Source organism: Ambystoma mexicanum, chromosome 4p (genome assembly GCF_040938575.1).
Source record: "Ambystoma mexicanum isolate Mex_15411 chromosome 4p, UKY_AmexF1_1, whole genome shotgun sequence".
Taxonomy (NCBI): Eukaryota; Metazoa; Chordata; class Amphibia; order Caudata; family Ambystomatidae; genus Ambystoma; species Ambystoma mexicanum.
In genome coordinates, this window is record NC_090927.1 from 662,892,581 (window position 1) to 662,910,393 (window position 17,813).

Sequence of the window (17,813 nt, forward strand, 5' to 3'; positions counted from 1 at the left end):
AACACAAACATTCATACACATCCGACACACCCCCCCACCCCCGCATCTCAACATACACTCAAAATACATTCAAACACAAACATTCATACACATCCGACACACCCCCCCACCTCAACATACACTCAAAATACATTCAAACACAAACATTCATACACATCCGACACACCCCCCACCCCCGCATCTCAACATACACACAAAATACATTCAAATACAAACATTCATACACATCCGACACACCCCCCCACCCCCGCATCTCAACATACACTCAAAATACATTCAAACACAAACATTCATACACATCCGACACACCCCCCCACCCCCGCATCTCAACATATACGCAAAATACATTCAAACACAAACATTCATACACACAAACATAAAGCAAAACAAACCTGACACACAAACACAAACAGACCACTTACCGGAGACGTGCTGGAAGGCAGGCAGGTAAGCTGGAAGTCGCTGGAATCGCACTACGGCTGGCATGGTCCAAGGCTGAAATGCCTTCCGGCATCAAGCCTTATGGGCCACGCCAGCCGTAGTGCTGGCCCTCCATTGGTGCAGCACACACGCATTACGTGGCTCGTAGGAGCGACGTGATGCGTGTGTGTGCTGAGCCAATGAGGGCCAGTGTTTTCACCGGCCCGGAAGACAACAAAGACTTTCCTAATGGAGGGCGGCCGCGGGCCGCCCTCCATTAGGAAAGTCTTTTTGCCTCGCGGGCCGGTCAAAAGGGCATGGCTGGCCGCAACTGGCCCGCGGGCCGTATGTTGTGCACCCATGGTATAGACGACCTCGACACCGACTTGTCCTTTGACTTATGGCTCGAAGGATTCCTCGATGACTTATCGGGACGAGGCCGCAATGGGAATCTGGCCTTCATCCCGGGCTCGAGGGCACGCAGAATTTGGCTCGAGCCCTTTCCTTGCCAGCTTCAGAAGGTACGATAGGAGCATGGCCTACTTGCTTTGCGGGTTTCTGGCTCTCTGACATTTTAGGCATTCCCTGCCTGAATGACTCCCATTCAGCCAGAGTAGAGGCCTTAATGGGACAAGATATACTCCTCTCTGGAAAGGAGTCAGAAGAGGACGTCCAAGTAGGTGATTTTTTGATGCCTTTTCTTCAATTTCCTCGACAAGGAGTGGTGGGAGCCACTACGTGACCGTGACCTTTTTTTCTTTTTTCCCTCAAGTAGAGAGCCTCTCACTTCATCGGAAGAAAGTTTTCTCGCCGGGGTGGTCGAAGGGGATTTTTTAGGGAGTCTACCAACCGCCAATTTCCCTTTACCCTCCTTCAGAGCTTTTCCGGTCATCGATTGACACTTTGAACAGGCCAAGGTCTTGTGCTCCACACCGAGACACCACAAGCATACTTGATGCGGATCGGTCAGTGACATCTTGGTATCGCAGTCTTGGCACTTTTTAAACCCGGTCTTCAGGGTTATCGGGGCCGAAGACAGACATTTTCTGATATTTCTCAAAGAAATTTCTGAAGCGCGCCATAGTTTCACGAAACAAAAGCTTACTCGGAAAAACAGAACTGAAGCCAATGGGCGCTATGTGTGCTATATATATACCTTCAATGAGATCATCCTCGAGACAGAAGACACAATCCATTCGAAATACATGAGTCTGCAGTGAAATGGGGAATACCTTATGGGGATCTGACAGTGGAGCAGACAGAACATGCCGGTTCACCGATGGCTATGCTTGCTACATAGGAACTGAGCACTATTGTAAAGCGTGGTCATACAGTCCCAAGACAAAAAAGATCCTAATAACGTCTGGTAAAGGGAAGAGCAGTCAATTTGTAGAACTCTATGCAGTATATCAAGCTTTGAAACAAGACCTGGTCAATGTCACTTGAACAAAGACTCATGGTCAGTGGCCAATGGGTTAGCTGTGTGACACCCAACATGGCAAAAGAATGGGTGGAAAATTCATTCCAAGAATTGTGGGGAAAGGAACTGTGGCAAGGTATCTGGGAAATGCTATCACAAAGTGAGGCAAAAGTGTATCATGTGGATGCACATTGTACTACTAACTCATTAAAACGTTGGTTCAATTCTGTTGCAGTCGAACACATCAATTCTACTCTGGACGCAGAGGCTCAGAAGGACGATTTTGAGGGTTCGGCCAAGTGGGCTCACCAGAAATGTGGACACATGAGAGGGAAAGCTATTTGCAGGTGGGCACAAGCTTGAGAGATCAGTATCCCTTTAGAAGTAATGAAAAGAGTTTTTTGCAGTGTCCTGTGTGCCAACATCAGCAGCACAGGCCCACCCCTCATGTCCAGGGCACTTTACAAAGAGGTAAATTGCCAGGTCAAATCTGGCAGATCGATTATATTGGTACTATTCAAATCAGTAAAAGTTGTCAATATGCATGTACCCATTGAGGATACCTTTTCGGGATAATTTGATGGTGCTGCCATGCAAGAGGGCCACACAATTGAACACTATTAAGTGGTAATATCAAATCATATTGCATTATGGTGTGCCCTTTGACAATGGCATGCATTTCAAAGGCAAGTTGATTCAGGAGTATTGTCAGGAAAAGAATATTAAGTGGCTTTACCATGTACCACATCACCCACAAGTGGCGGCTTCGACTGAATGCATGAATGCTCTTTTGACAGAACAATTGCACAAATCAGGCAATGGGAGTTTGGTAGGCTGGCGTGAACGTGTGTTTGATGCTGTGCACATTTTGAATAATGGACCATTGGGGTGAGAATGAGACACCTTTAACACACCTGTTGACACACGTATTACAGATGCAACCTAATTCAGTTGAAGAGACATTGATTTATTGGGAGGTTACACTAGGTGCTTTAGCTCCATACCGCGCAACTCTAGAATCTGCAGGGGTAGACTTGCATGTTCACCAAGAAATCAGATTAAAACCCAGAGGTATAATAGTTATTGAAGCTGGGATTGGAGTACAGATTCCACCAGAATACATGTGTTTGATTACCCCTATATCTGTATTAGCATTGAGGGGCATCCAAGTACTGATAGGAGTGATAGATACTGATTAGCAAGGAGAAATCAAAGTCATTTTAATGAACAGTGGCGACGAAATAGCCGGGAGTATAGCTTAGGGGCAATGCATTCGGCTTTGGAAGCAAGACGACGCGGAGCAACCCAGGTTCAATCCCTGGGTCTGCGCTTAGAAACCTCTGAGTATTAAGCGCGTTATAAATAACCAATTATAAAAAATACTGTCTATCCCATGCAGGAGACACGATAGCCCAGCTGATTGTCATACCTGTAAAATTGTCCATGATCAGAAAGGGGGAGCACCCTACAGAGTTAACTACTCGTGGGGAACATGGTTTTGGCTCATCAGACTGCATGGTACTGGGTGCAACGGTGTGGTTCGAGAAACCAAGTGGCCCACCCGTGCATGCAGATGTCATAGCATCTGGCAGGGACCAAGTCGTTTTAGTAATGGTGCTGGGGGAAAATAAATGGGACTATGTATCTGCAGATAAATGTTACTTAAGAGAGTGATTGTCACTGATATGTTGTTTTTCTGCATTTGCTTTGTAGAGTCGGTGCCAAGCTGGTGTAATTGTGATACTAAATGGACTACTTTCAGAAGGGTCAAACGACACACTGCATTAAACACGAGATGTCGTATTTGCCCAGCCAACCAATGTGAGTCTGACAATATTGAGGAATGATGTTCGGGGGTCGCTCGATGCCGACACCAGCCACAACAGGCACGAACAACAGAATTGAGGACACACTAAGTACAAGCTCAAGAAACAAGGACGCCGGCTGTAAGAGACTGCCAACTACATGTCTGGTAACAGTGCGAACACCTGCTTCAACTTTGAGACACATTTTTGGAATTCTACACAAGGAGTCTTTAATGGAGGATTCTGATGTGCAACAATAGGTTTCCATTTACGAATACTGCAAGTTCTGCCAAGAAATAAAACAAGAGTGGAGGAATTTTACCCAGATAGGGACTTACAATATCACCCAAGGTGATGTCTGCTATACAATGACCCGTGAACCAGAAGAGGTTAGCAAATGTCAGCAACTGAACATTACCAAAAAAAAAAACTGAACTGTGTTTGAGGCGCAGTTGTGTTCACGCACTCTAAGCGCATGCACCGAGGTTAATAAGATTATGATTTGTAATCATACAGTTGTATCTGCTAGTCATTTAAACCATGCAGAACTTTTGATAATATGGCTTTCTTCGTGTGGTAACATTACCTATAATTACATTCCAGCTAACATTTCCGGAGGATCATGTACTTTAACACGACTTGCTTTAATGATGTTTACTTTGCAGCCAGCATTACAGCAAACAAAAAGATCAACTTTTGAATCTATAGGGCTATCCCCAGATTGTGATTCAAATGTGCATTTGTTGTCAGAATCAGAAACCCTAGCTCTTGCATGTTCATTGGTGGGAGTTTGGGGATTAGCTGCTTACAGGAACTGCTTCTAGATAGCAAAGCTAGGGGAAAAGCAGCCTTCCAGAATAGAACTGCAATTGATTGTTTGTTATTGAAACATAATTTGGGGTGTTACACATTTGAAGGGATGTGTTGTTTTAACTTGAGTGACCATTGCCAGTCTATGGGAAACCACACACAAAGTTTGAAGGACTTGACTAAAAAAGTTACACTATACCACACTGGGAATTACTGGGATTGACAGTTTTCTTGGATCCCAGATGTTGGAGGAATTTTGCATTATGCTTTTGCTTGTATTTGTATAATTTATATGATTTTAATTTGTTGTTGCTGTTGCATTTAATGTATTTTTAGTATAGTAACGGTTTGAGAAGTCAGCTTCAGTGCCACCGAGTTATGGAAGTCAAATGTCCATGGGGGGATTGTAATGCTTTTTAACTAAAAACCTGGCGTCTGTGTGTAGTGCATTCCGGGTGCTCTCAGGGCCAGAGTGGACATTGTTCTTCAGGCCTTAGTGCAAATCTGCATTTTAATTTGAACTCTGAACATTGTGCGTAGTATTCCACTAACAGGCATGGTTTTCTCGCTTTTGCATTGCTTCAAAGACTGTTTTGAATAAAGTTGCTAGCTGGTGACTAATAATGTTGCAGAGCCAAAGGAAAGTTATGCCGTTTGTTTGCGCTTCCATGAGAAAGGGAAAAGTTTGTCTCTTGAGGATGTCATCGATCACTCCGGTCATGGGCCCATGGGAACTGGCATCAGGCAGACTTTGAAAGCCAGAAAGTTCTGGAAAATGCCATCACGCATTTGTGAGAGGCTTAAAATTAGGGGCACAATAGTAGGTGGGCAAAAAGCCTCTGTGGAAGAATGGGCGCACTGCTTCCATTATCCTGTTGATGTGGGAACCTCTCTGTTTTGGGTCTTTTCAGTGCAGTTCTGGCGAGAGGACTTCTTCTTTGGCTGTGACTTCAACGGTGTACATTTTTTAAACTCTTTACATTTTTTATATGCGTAGTAATAATTCATTCATTATTTTCATTGCATTTATTCATTTATGTATGCTTTTTGGTGAATAAAGGGCCATAAAGAACAATTTTTTGCAGTTTGGCGGAGTGTGTGCATAATTGTTCTTTAGTGTTTATAATTTCTGCATGGTGTGTGCTGGGGCTGTGAAATATTTTCTGTGCGCTTCTAAGAGCAGGGGGGAAGACAGACAATAGGGTAACACTTGTTTTGGACTCCACACGAGGAATAAAGGGATTATTGGTTCTTCGTCCTCACTAGTTGGTGTACAATCAAAAATGTATATGTATGGGACCATACATGGCTAGGCATAAGTTAACAATTCCCACAAGTTACTAATAGAAGAAAAAAGACATTTATAAATAATATGCACTAATGAATCTTCAACAAACATTTTAGAGGGGTCAGGGATGTACAGGGCTTTTGTTACATCACTGTTGAAGAGGCACACTGCAGAAAACACTTCAAGTTTTATCTAGCCTTCTGCTTACCAGCATGCAGGGGTCAAGATTTATTTTTTACGGACTGAAAACGTTTTTTCCAAGGTTGTGTTTATTTAGACAATTAAAAATATATTTTTACTCTAAAGCAGACATCTTTTTATAATCCATACTACTTTGTGCCTAGTAATGCATGCTAATTAAAAGAAGCATATTTACCGAATAATGAAGTATTTTCACTTGCTATATTTTGGGTTTGTGGACATTTGCCTATTTTATGGTGTGCAAGTGACTGGTACACACTGCTGGTCTGTAGGGCTGCATGCTTGAAACCTCAAAATGATGAAAACATACCTGTAACACAAATTCATTATAGGAAACATTTGATACGTGATGGGATAGCCCATCAAGCTTCTGTTTTTCACAGCCGTTAAGGTCATCCTTAATAGATGTTTTGTGACGCTGTCATAACTTAGAGATTCATCACAGTCCCAAAATGGGAATGTCTAGTCCCAAAGAAGACCATCTCCTACGAGGCTGGCCTAAAACACAAGAACCAATCTGATGAATGAAATGTCCCATTCACAACATGTGGACACATGGTCAAGGAAAGTAGCATATTTCTGTCATGGCATGTTACAAATTCAACTTACACACCAAGTAAAGTTGTGTTAAAAAGTTGGCAAAACTTACGACTGCTTCCAAGTTCCTGAAACAAGAGTTCCACTTTCTCCCATTCAGTTGCATTTATATTGTTGGGAACTTTTAATGGTACAAATGCACTGTAACAAAGGGAAAAGATCACTTCTTGAAAAATCACACTTAAAAATATTGCAGATCAAAACAAATAATAACGCTTTTCTTTTTCCAAGCTTAGGACTTTAATCCAAATGAACACCCTGCCAGTTTCATAACTTCACTTTATTGCCACACTGCTGGATTCCATTATTTCTCGGTATGCCCACATTTATAGTTTCCACAATGTACCAGCATGTTAATGTCAACATTTCAAATTTTCCTCACTATATCAATGTTACTAGTTTCTAAACTGCCGTCATATGTCCAAAATACAAGTTGCTATAATTACCATGTATGCCCACATTATTAGTTTCCAAAATGACTATTGTATGCCCATTCGATCCATTTCTCATAATGGCGATGTATTCCCACTGTGATGAGCCAGGAATGGGATGCAGACACACTGGACTCAGGGTTATAGACCTTTAGTAAATAATTAGTGTCAAAGCATGTTTACACGGGCCAAAGAGAGTAAGGGAAGCAATTTCCAGATTGTTAATCCATGATGTGGTATATTTTATTATAAATGGTTGTAATTCATGTTAATGGGAAAAAACATTTTTTTAGGTTTTTATTAACACAGTAGGACCACTATATATCCTAAGGCAACAGCTCCCTGTAGTGGTGACAACAGGCGAAGCGGGCAGTCTCTACTGCGCATGACTTCCTCGGACAAACATACGTTATCCGTGGGATACAGAAGTTACAGTAGGTTTTCATTCACACAGTAGGACCACTATATATTTCATAAAAGAACAGCTCCCTCTAGCAGTTACAACAGGTGAAGCGGGCAGTCTCTACTGCGCATGACTGCATCGGACAAACATAAATCTGGCCTTTTATTATATAGGTTAAAGGGGTTGGAAAACACCTCACTACCCCTAATCTGGAAGATATTTCCCAACTCAAACAAAGCTAAGGGTATGTCCCAAGTCAAGAAGTCCAAAGCAAAAATGTCCTGTGTGTGAAATCCTGTCCTAGCTCTCATATTCTCAAAGTAACGCTAAGTAAAGGATATTGTCTTTGGCCTTGAAGGTGCAAAAGATTTTCAAATATAATAAAAAGGTATAAATGCAACAGCACTCTCAACTGGTTGATATTCACTGTACCAGGGAAAAACTTCCTTCACCAGGTTTCGCTCCTCCAAAACAAAAGTTCAAAAATAATCAAGTTCTTTGTAGACCAAGAGGATATGTGAGGAAGTCATGGTGAAAACAAGTAAGACCGACACAAGTGATCACAGTTCAAGGCTGTTTATTGAACTATTAATTTTGTATGCAGGTTGGAAACAACACCTATTCTAAACCTAAATCTAAGATGGGAGCAAGTGTTGACCATCAAATGAAAAATAAGGCAGTCCTAGTGGTGTTGGGTCAAATCAAAAAGGCCTATACTATGAAACCTATTGCCAAACCTCACAACTAATATAAAAAGGGGTGTGGGATAGTTCTCAAGAAAAGAAAGAAGTGTTCTTAAATAATATGTCAGGATGTGGTAGCCTGGGTCTTCCCTTCCCCCCGTTTTGACCACAGGGTAGGATGGGAGCTTGGAGCACAGTACAGTCTCTGGCTTCTCCAGCACGAGGCGACAGTTCCAATGGCAGCATGCCGGACCGTCGATGGCTAAGTCTTGTTTCCCTTGAAAGTTTCTTGCCTTTGAGGACCTGGCGTGGTCAGCTAACAAAACAAAAGTACCTTTAACAAATGAAAGTTCATTTCCAGTATTTGTTGGGTGATGAGTTCCCCCCTGGGTTCCACTTTGGGATTCTCACTCATCACAGCCCGGTACGTATCGGTTCTCCCCTCAACTCACCAGCTGTGATGAACCGCTTGGCTTTTGGCTACTCTGGAGCCAAGGCCGTTACTACGGGCGTGGGAGCTTCATTCGCTCCCGCTTATCGGGATAGGATTTCCTTGTGTATCGTTGACATCTGCTGCAGGACACTTGTGCTATTGTTCGCAGTCTTAAGCCCTCTTCTGTGAAGTTTCTGCGGGTCTGGGACAGGAAGGGTAAGGTCACTTGTCTCCTCGCCACCCTCTCGATTCCTGTCGCCTTCTTCCTAATTTTTAACTGCTGTGTGGTAGCCGTCTCGTCATGCTGTGTGCTGTACTCGCCTCGCTTGCACTGTACTCTCTGGCTCCACCTTCTATCCCTGTGGGGAAGGGAAAGAGCCATCAGTTGTGTGTTTCTGATCAATTGCCTAACTTTGCCTGACCCCTGAATTGGGCCATGTCAGGTAAACAGCTCTGGTGTTATTCTGTTGTCCTTTGTGTTGTGCGAAGGTGTACGTGTTGGAAGGGGGGGGGGCAGTGGTTTGGAACGTTCTGCGGAAAAGGATGGGGAAAAGGTGTTAAAGGAAGGGGGATAGTGTGTCTCACCCATCTGTGTCCCACTCCCACTCCCCAAGGACCACGCATCCAGGTGATCCTCCCTCACTGGTCAAACCTCTAGGATCTGGATCCAATAGCGATGACAGTGTCCTGGCCACATGGATGACAGATCTCCGGGAACTAGCTAGGGAGACACCTTCAGGTTTCTCACAGATAGCTCTGTCCTCTTTGGTGTTGCAATCAACTCCCAGTGCAACAACTCACTTCCCCAGGTTTCTTTCCACCTTCAATGTAATCCACAATCCAAAGGGCATGTGTCTTCCTTGGGAATCACTCTTTACAATACTATCACTTGGGTGCGAGTCCCAGACTTGCAGAACAACTGGTATACTCCCCTGCCAGGTTCTCTTCCACATTCAAGGCAGTTCAAAATCCTAAGGGCATAGTCTTGGGATTTTCCTATGCAGTTCACTCCCTACACTTGGGTTTGCCTGGTATACTCTCCTGCCAGGCCCTTTCATGCAATTCACATTACACACTTGGCTTTGCCTGGCATACTCTCCTGCCAGGATTATCAATTCAAATTCATGGGTGCAAGTTCGAATCTCATAGGGCACCTGATATATTCTCTTGTCAGGATTTCTCATATGCAGTTTCTTTACACAGTGTGAACCCAGTTCTCTTAACTTAATCATTCACTTTAATACACACAAAAAATATACGTAGTCTATCTGGCCTTTCCTTCTTGGTCTTCCCCAAGTTCGTACTGTGGGTCCCAGACCCCAGTACCACTGTCTAGAGCTTCCATTACCTTGGCCGACAAGGCTTCTGTGTCCTAACTGTGAGGGGTCAGAAATGAGAGTCAGACAAAAGGTATTCATATTCTCAAGTAAAGACATTTATTAAAGCAACACCAGGTTGGGAAACTGCCTAACTGGCCCTATTCTAAAAGGAATGGGCCTACCTAAAAATCAAAACTAAAGATCGTCTATGTCAGGAAGTCTGTAACTGAAAGGCTGTCCTTTTGTCCAAAACATCCTCTCATGACCCTCACACTAAAACAACACAAAGGGTGCATGGGAATGACTCTATCGATGTTAGCAAAAAGTTTTCCAAAACCAAAATGTAATAATTACTCCAATAATGTTCTCCACGGTAGAGACCCCTGGATCCAGAGGTGGTCCCCTTCCCCTGGTTTCTTAAATAGGATGGAAAAGTTCCCACTTTAATTAACAGTTCCTTTGTTTCTTCACTGGACTCACAAAGTTCCTTTTGAAATCACAAGTTTACTAACAGTCTTTCTGTAAGATTTTTCTTTAACTCTGCAGATTGCCCAAGTACTCCAATGCCAGGAATCCTCATTCAATCTCAATCACCTGGTATACTCGCCTGCCAGGATTTCTGTTATAGTACCTTTCAGATCACCTGGTATACTCTCCTGCTAGGAATCTTTACCTAATTTGACCTGCTTGGTATACTCACCTGCCAGGTCTTCGCTTAATTGATTCAAAATGACATCCAAACCGCCATGTTTAATAAACTAAATACCCTGCAAACTAAAATTCAGGCACACCAAAAAGCTATGACCCTCCTTATCGCCAACCAGAACACTAACACCAGCAAAGAGTCCAAAGCCCACTCCTGCCCGCCTTTCGACTTCAAAGACATCACTGAATCTGAGGTCATCACGCTCTTAAAGACCATCAAACCATCTAATTGTAAAGGCGATGTATGCCCTGCACAGCTAGTCAAAGACTGCGGTCCCACCCTGGCCCCCTTCCTCACAGCCTTCATAAATGCATCCTTTCAGTCTGGCCATGTTCCAACTGACCTTAAGGAAGCCTGGGTCCGTCCGCTCCTCAAAAAGCCCTCACTTGACCCATCAGTACCAGGGAACTACAGACCCATCACTACTGTCCCCTTTCTATTGAAAATTTTGGACAAAGCGGCCTACCATAGAGTCCAAAAATTCATCGAAGAGCACCGCCTTCTCGGTCTTCGACAGTCTGGTTTCAGACCTCGTCATGGGACGGAAACAGCCCTACTTGACCTAAAAAATCAAATGGATGACATTCGTGACGCAGGCAAACCAGCACTCCTGCTCCTCCTTGATCTATCAGCAGCATTCGACCTCGTTGATCACAACACACTCTGCCACCATCTCTCTATAGCAGCCAACTTCTCCCCAAAAGCATGCGCATGGATCACCTCATTCCTACAGGAAAGGGCCATGAAAGTCTTCTCGGACTCAGCATGTGCATCTCCTAGTCACATCAAATGTGGGGTGCCCCAGGGTTCCTGCATAGCACCCACCCTCTACAACCTGTTCACACGTCCTCTCTTCAATCTCCTTGATTCTATGGGCATCTCATACACGAATTATGCGGATGACACCCAAGTACTCATCCCGCTTACAGGTGACTATGAGCTGGACAAAAACACCCTCAACTCCATCTACGCCACCATCCAAGCCTGGATGGCTGACAATTGGCTTTGTCTCAATAGCGAGAAGACCGAGCTTTTACTTATTGGGTCACCAACCATTTTAGGCAACCTTGACAAACAATACACCTCTTTTACCATCGACAACATACCGATTGCGGTATCCCAATCAGTCAAGACTCTTGGAGTCTACCTCGACTCTAATCTCACCATGGATAAGCATGTCAATGCCATAGCCTCCTCTTCAGCATACTACTCCAAACTCATCTACGCAGCAAGACCCTTCCTATCCTCACAAAATGGCCTCACTATTGCTAGGGCCATCATAGGATCTAGGTTGGACTACTGCAACGCACTCCTTGGTGGGACCTCCGGAAAAAACATCGCCAAACTCCAGCTTGCCCAGAACAACGCCCTCAGGGCCGCTACAGGTTTTTCCAGGAAAGACCACATTTCTGACCTTAGGAGGCAGGTCCACTGGCTGCCCATTAGGCAGAGGATCATCTTTAAAATCCTCTCCCTCACCCATAAATGCCTCCATGACCTTGCTCCCCCCCTACCTTGCCCAGAGAATTTCACGACCCTCCTCGGCCAGGCCCACCAGATCTGCCTACACCAACCTGATTTCTACTCCCAAGACTTGTAGAGTACGTGCGGGCGGTTCGAGCTTCTCAGCCCTAGCAGCCTCACATTAGAACGCCCTACCTTCGCTCCTCAGGGGGATTGACTCTCACCTAGCCTTCCGAAAAGCCTTAAAAACCAGGCTGTTTGTCTAAACCTTCCTGCCTTTATATCTACAGGCTCACGAACGTCATTTGTAACTATGTTCCGCTCCTCTCTCTGTAACTAAGTACCTTTTGTTTCCTACGTTTACACAATCTTGCTGCTTACGCCTTCATGTAATAGCGCCTCGATGTCTATGGGCTGCAGTGCGCTCTATAAATGTAAATAAATAAATAAATAAAGTTCCTTGGTTATACCAAAATGCCCTATACAGTGAGGTACTTGGTATATTCGCCTTTGCCAACACCTGTTCAAACTTCTCCCCCACACTGGAATCTCATGCACCTGTATTGGTTTGGGGTTTCTCTTTGCACTGTGTCTTGGCTGCATACAAACATTCTTCTTATAGGGTGTTACAATAGTACTGTGTCACATGCATTCTTATGCTCTTTTCATTGTTAGCAATCTCATATCTAACAAATGTGGGCTGGTTTACTTGTTGGAATGCCTTGGGGTCCGCCGCTGCTTTGGGCAGAATTACCAGTCTCTGCATGCGCCCGCGCCTTTGTGGAACAGCAGCTTTGTTCGCTTTCCACCCTGGAGTCAGCGGAAGTCTCTCCAGCGTTCTGTGTGGCTCTGCTGTTACATGCTGGATTCTTCTGTCGTTTTGGACAGATGAACGCGGCTTCCACGAGCGGCCTGACACCCAGAAGCTTCTGTGAAATTCCTTGCGCCTCCACGGCTTGTGCTGCTCATCTGCAGCATCCCTCCTTCTGTCCCGGTAAGCTTCTCTGTGTGTCTCGCGCTCACGAACCTCCGCCTGGAGTCACCGTTCTCACCTGCACTGCTTGATTTCAGAGTGCGGTCACCATCTTTAAATATCCTGCAAAATGTAGGTTTTGAAAAACAACTAGCATGCGCTTTGTACTTTGGGCACTGGTCACTTTGCACAACTCTCTCATCCTCCTCCTCGTCTCATTACCCAAGTGATTATGGGAGTTGGAGTCCACAAATCTCATTGGGCTTCTACTTCTCAAATGGTTTTTATTTGGATGTTTAAAATGAGGCATATTCGAAACAGAAGATGGTATGTTTGGGTCGTGGAAGTTTGGGCCAAAGGTGGAGGCCTAACTAGAATGGCAATAGGCCATTATGAACTCGGGTATCAAAGGGTCTCCCTCGTAGGAAAGGGGGGATGCCGCTTCTTGACCAATGGAGCCAAAAAGTCTCCCTGGTAGTTGTCTCCTCCCATTTGATCCTCCCTCATGAAACCGCCCCCAGGATCAGGTAGCGGCTGCTGTCCCCTGGCTACATGTGAGGAGGTCACTGCTGGGAAATCAATGAGGACTCCATTGGATTCATCACACAACCATTTCCTTGGTCGCACTGGGTCTTTTCCAGCAGCCTTTCTGTGTTCACGACTCTGAATCAGGTGCTTCTCCATCTCTTGCGGCTCTCTCGGACCCTGTAGGCACCTCCTGCAGGTGTTCAGCCGTCAGCCGGCACCCTAGCTACCTCAACTATCAGGAAGCACAGCTTTATTTATTGAGCATTTGTTAGGCACCTATACAACAAAATGTTTCCAGGCGCCACAAGACAAGTGGGGGGCGGGGGGCATAAGGAGAGCAAATACAATAGCAAAAAGAACAGTAAATATGAAAATGTGGTCCTACAAGGGCTTGTGACATTAAGACATGAAATTGCAGTGAAGAGAAGTGCAGGGGCGGAGGAGGGGTGGCAGAGCAAGGAATGGGCAAGTGCTGGTGAGCCTGGTAGGGAAGTGACAAGGGGGGCCTGGGTAGGAAGCCACTGGCTAATTGCTGGGCGGAGGGATCTCAAAGATGGGATGCGCAGCTGCCAGGCAGGGGGCCCAAAAGGGCAGTGCTGAGGGCACATGGGGGATACTGGTGTTGGCTGGGCAGAGGGCCTGGTGACCTGTGAGATTCATGAAGGGCCAGGCTGCCAGTCTCAGTGGTAGAGAAAAGCAGAGTTTTGAGAAGTTACCGGAATTTAAGGAAGTCCGGCTCAAGTCTGAGAGGGGCAGCAAGTCTGTTCCAGAGAGGAGCACCATCCGGAGAGACCGCCCCCCCACTCTACGTTTGGAGAAGCATTTGACAATCGGAGAGTTAGAGGAGGAGCGAAGGGCTCTAGCAGGGAAGTATTTAGGGAGAAAAAGTTGGAAATAGCGTGGACCCGGGCCCCAGAAAGCCTTGTGGAAAATGCAGAGGGTCTTGAAGTTGATTCTTGTGGCCACCGACAGCCAGTGGAGAGATTTTAGGGCTGGAGAGATACGGTCCCTGGGCTTGAGGCCAAGGATAAGTCTTGCGTCCCTTATTCTGGATTAGCTGAAGGGGGTGTAATGAAGAGAGGCGGAGATTGAGGAAGAGGATGTTGCAGTATTCCAACCTAGAGAGAAGCAGAGCTCTGGAGAAATGGAGCTTCTGGGGAAAGGTGAAGCAAGGGAAAATGTGACGCTGGAAGTGGGCCTTCTTGGCAAGGTCCAAGATGTGAGAGGTGAAGTAGACAGAGGAGTCGAAGATGAACCCAAGGTTTTTGGCCTTACAGGATGGTGAGGGTAGAGGGCCCAAGGAGGGTGGCCAGAGGGTAGGATGGAAACAAGGCTTGTGTGTCCCAATAAGAAGGATCTCCATTTTAAGCATTAAGCCAGAGATCGTTAGCCGCACACCATACCTAGATAGCAGTCAGGCAATCGGGGATGAGAGAGGAGGCAGTAGAGGACGTTTGAAGATCAGGTTTGTGTCATCAGCATAACACTAGAAATGAGGAGAGAAGGAGGGGATTAGGTGGGCAAGAGGGGCGAGATAGATAATGAAGAGCCACAGCGATCGGATAGAGCCTGGGGAGACATCGCAGGTAGAAAATGAGGTGGTGCTGGAGAAAGGACCCATTTGCAACTGGGAAGAGTGGTTAGTGAGGAAAGAAGTCCGCCAATCCAGTGCCCGGTCTGTGATGCCAAGGGTATCTCGGAGCCGTTTTTAAGAGGATAGAATTGCTGACTGTGTCGAAGGCCGAGGAGAGATCAAGGAGAATGAGAACAGCAAGAGAGTTGGAGTCAAGATTTGCAAGCATATCTTCACGGTGTTCAGGAGAGCAGTTTCCGTGCTTGTGGCTTCCCGGAATCCAGAATGACGGTCATGGAGGCAACCTTCAAGTTGAGTATGAAGATCAGTTGGGGGAAGACCGCCTTCTCAAAGAGTTTACCCAGGAAGGGGGTGGTGGAGAGAAGGCGATTGTTAGCTGGGCAGTAGGGGTCAGCAGACAGCTTTTTTAGGACTGGGTGCACAAGGGAGTGCTTGAGGGATAGCAGAAAATAGCCAGTGGCGAAGGAGTTGTTACACAGAACGGCAAGAGCTGGGCGAGAGAGGAGATGTTGTCCTTAATGTTAGCTTGCTTCCTCCTGCTTTGCCACAGCCTCCCTGGAGCTTCTCTGAGCGTGTTGCTCACTGGGCTGCTTTCTCGCTCTTTCTGGCCATCCCATCTTCTGCACTGCCACTAGTCGCCACACCCACAGGTTTCTTCGCTCGCCTGACAATGTGACAGCTTGGGTTCTCCAGCATCCCCTAGCCGGTAGGATCTCCCGTTTTCGTGGCATCCTCCAACTGCACTAGGATGAAGAAGACGACGAACTCCATATTTCTCTTCCCTGCATGGTTTTAAATTGTGTCGGGCCAATCAGATTCTTCCAGCTACTAAACTGCTGGTGTTGGTTCTCATTGGGAGTAATCATCATTGCTCCTTGCCTCTGCCTCATCTCGGTTTTTGTCACTTTGTTTGTTATCTGATATTGAAGAGAACTGTCAGTGGACTTGGCAAAATGTCAAGGGGGATTGCGGCAGTATGCCATCAAGGCATGAGGGAATGGAGAGAATATCCCTAAAAGGAAACCTGATGATATCATGTAATCCCCCCCCCCAACCCCCGAGGGTCGCCTTCCCCAATCTGGTCCTCCCTCAAATAGCCCCCCGAAGTGTCAGGATAAGATGCCGGCTGCCGTCCCCTGGCCACATGAAGAGAGGCTACCTCAGGGAAACGAGTGATGACATCATCAGACAAAGTCAGTTTCTGTAATGCTCCACTATGGCGATATTACCAGTTTCTATAGGGTCTCACTATGCAGACATTGGCAGTGTGCTTAATGACCTTGTACACTCAATATCAGCTCCTCTCCAAAAACACTCTATATAAGGCTCTAATATGCCCACACTGCCTGTTTTCATAATTCTCCCATATGCCAACATTGCTCCTTACCAAAATGTATCATACACTATAAAAGCAGTTTCAATTATCCAATTATGGGCCCATATCCAGATTTCGTAATGAATGATTGTATGACACACCGGATAAACATCAATGCTTATGAATGTTTGAATATTTGTCATAACTTTTATAGTGCAACTCGGATAAAATTGGCTCTCACAGATCTACTTTAGGAAACAATTTCAATTTTGGGCAAAGTTTTATAGAATTCTTTTTGACATTTGAAATTTTATTTCAAAGGCAGGTGATGCATTTAAGCCCCTTGTCAATAGAATGGTGTAGATAATAGTCTCCAAATGCTACCATTTCAATTTCTAAACATGAATGTATTTGACTAAAGTGCTACTATGATTCTGAATGTCCATATTTTGGTGACACCCCTGACAAAATATAAACAGAAGACATAAATTGCTTAAAAGTAGAAATTGCACGGCTGCAAAAAAAATGCTGGTACAGACTTAATGATCAAATTACTGAGATTGTATTTTTGCTAGTTCACATATAGCCCAATAGTAGTTTACAGAACTGTGTCCTCCAAAGTGCTAGTACACCATCTCAAACTCTTTACGAAAGCCTGGCACAATATTTTTCACACAAACATATTAAAATCCAGAGGATTTGAACTACAACTGTATCTGCCAGTGATCAGCCTGCTAGCTCAGTAATTTTAACAGTCAAACTCTTTACAAGGGAAGTCCTAAAGGCCATGCCCTTTTCAAACTACCTCTCTCCAGAACTTGCTAAGGGTTTCAGGTCTTGTGATTCTTCCCCATTCAATGGCCAGTTCTCTGTGCTCTTGTCACTCTCATTCTCTCTCCCATGCACCTTTCTCCTGTCCTCACTTTCCCCCCTCTGCCCGAATGTTACTGTTTTTTTATATATATAATATATATATATATATATATATATATATATATATATATATATATATATATATATATATATATCTCCACCTACTCTTCCCTTATTCTACACTTCTCTCCATCTGTGGCCTTATCAGACTCCACCCCCTCCCACCTAACCTTCAACCTCCTTCCTTCCACCAGTATTCACACCCACTTGATACCCTCCTCATCTCAACATACATCTTTCTCCACACACTCCTACACTGCCTCAAACACCATACTCTCCTGCCGAACATTCTGCTATCGGTACAGCACACCACACTATACAATTGCTACCTCATATTCCCTAGCATACAACAAGCTCACTTGCACTGCACCGCCTGGTATTTTTGTACTTCAACTCTACTCTCAACCTTACCCCAGCATCCTTCAGTTTGGTCTTGCCGGGCTGTGTTTTATAGCCCAGCCAGCCCCATGCTATGGTTCCCATTGGCTTT

At 45.1% G+C, this 17,813-nt stretch overlaps 1 protein-coding gene across 2 annotated transcripts in view; it reads right to left on the bottom strand.

The window, feature by feature from the left end:
* LMBRD1 (LMBR1 domain containing 1) overlaps nucleotides 1-17,813 on the bottom strand; it is a 1,758,308-nt gene that overhangs the window by 944,742 nt on the left and 795,753 nt on the right. For both annotated transcript variants that reach the window (XM_069606201.1, XM_069606202.1), the window contains one exon: nucleotides 6,594-6,682. In XM_069606201.1, coding sequence (XP_069462302.1) covers nucleotides 6,594-6,682 — 89 coding nt within the window. The remainder of the gene's footprint in view (nucleotides 1-6,593; nucleotides 6,683-17,813) is intronic.